This window comes from Nestor notabilis, unplaced genomic scaffold (genome assembly GCF_000696875.1).
Source record: "Nestor notabilis isolate BGI_N333 unplaced genomic scaffold, ASM69687v1 scaffold23120, whole genome shotgun sequence".
Taxonomy (NCBI): Eukaryota; Metazoa; Chordata; class Aves; order Psittaciformes; family Psittacidae; genus Nestor; species Nestor notabilis.
In genome coordinates, this window is record NW_009910000.1 from 2,060 (window position 1) to 2,890 (window position 831).

Sequence of the window (831 nt, forward strand, 5' to 3'; positions counted from 1 at the left end):
GCGCCGGGGATCAACCTGCAGAGCCAGTGCAGGTTCCCAGTGCCCACAGTGGACAGCACCGGGAAGACTAACAGGATCCTGTGGAGGAGGCCCCTTCCTGGGGGTCTCCCAGGGCTGTTGGTCCTGGCCAGCCCCATTGCTCTGCCCCACAGCGAAGACACAGCTCTGGTCCTCTTTCAGGCAACGTGGAGGAGATGTCCCCAGCACCGGTGCCTGGGGTGCCAGGCTGGGCCATTGCAGTGCCCACAGTGGACAGCACCGGGAAGACTAACAGGATCCTGTGGAGGAGGCCCCTTCCTGGGGGTCTCCCAGGGCTGTTGGTCCTGGCCAGCCCCATTGCTCTGCCCCACAGCGAAGACACAGCTCTGGTCCTCTTTCAGGCAACGTGGAGGAGATGTCCCCAGCACCGGTGCCTGGGGTGCCAGGCTGGGCCATTGCTCTGCTGGTCCTGGTCTGCATCCTGCTGCTGCTGAGCATCCTCACCTGCCTTCTTTATTTGTTCTCTTGCCTCTGCTAAGTCAGTTTCCAAAGTCTACAAAGAAAGCATTTGAAATGTATTAATGTATAAGAAAGTGTTAAAATTTACTATGCACTTTATCTACATACATAGACATATGAACGTGCATGAATATATTTATTGTGATTTAAGCAAATATATAGAGGCATGTGTGCATGTTTGGCACCCCATGTCCGAGTACCTGCACTACCAGAGCCATGGGCGCTACGTGTCACCCAGCAGCAAACCCAACCCCTACAGCCAGGTGAGCGCCCAGCGCCGCTGTGCCCGCGGCCACCGGCACCCGGCACCTCCCATGGCTGCTGGTTAATGGC

The 831-nt window shown here is 57.0% G+C and overlaps 1 protein-coding gene across 1 annotated transcript in view; it reads left to right on the top strand.

Moving 5' to 3' along the window:
* The window catches only part of LOC104413008 (flocculation protein FLO11-like), a gene marked incomplete at both ends in the record, with an annotated part of 2,697 nt that extends 1,936 nt beyond the window's left edge, over window positions 1–761 (top strand). Inside the window, 2 exons of the mRNA XM_010023894.1 lie at window positions 381–498; window positions 650–761. Coding sequence (XP_010022196.1) covers window positions 381–498; window positions 650–761 — 230 coding nt within the window. The remainder of the gene's footprint in view (window positions 1–380; window positions 499–649) is intronic.
* Window positions 762–831: the final 70 nt, after the last annotated feature.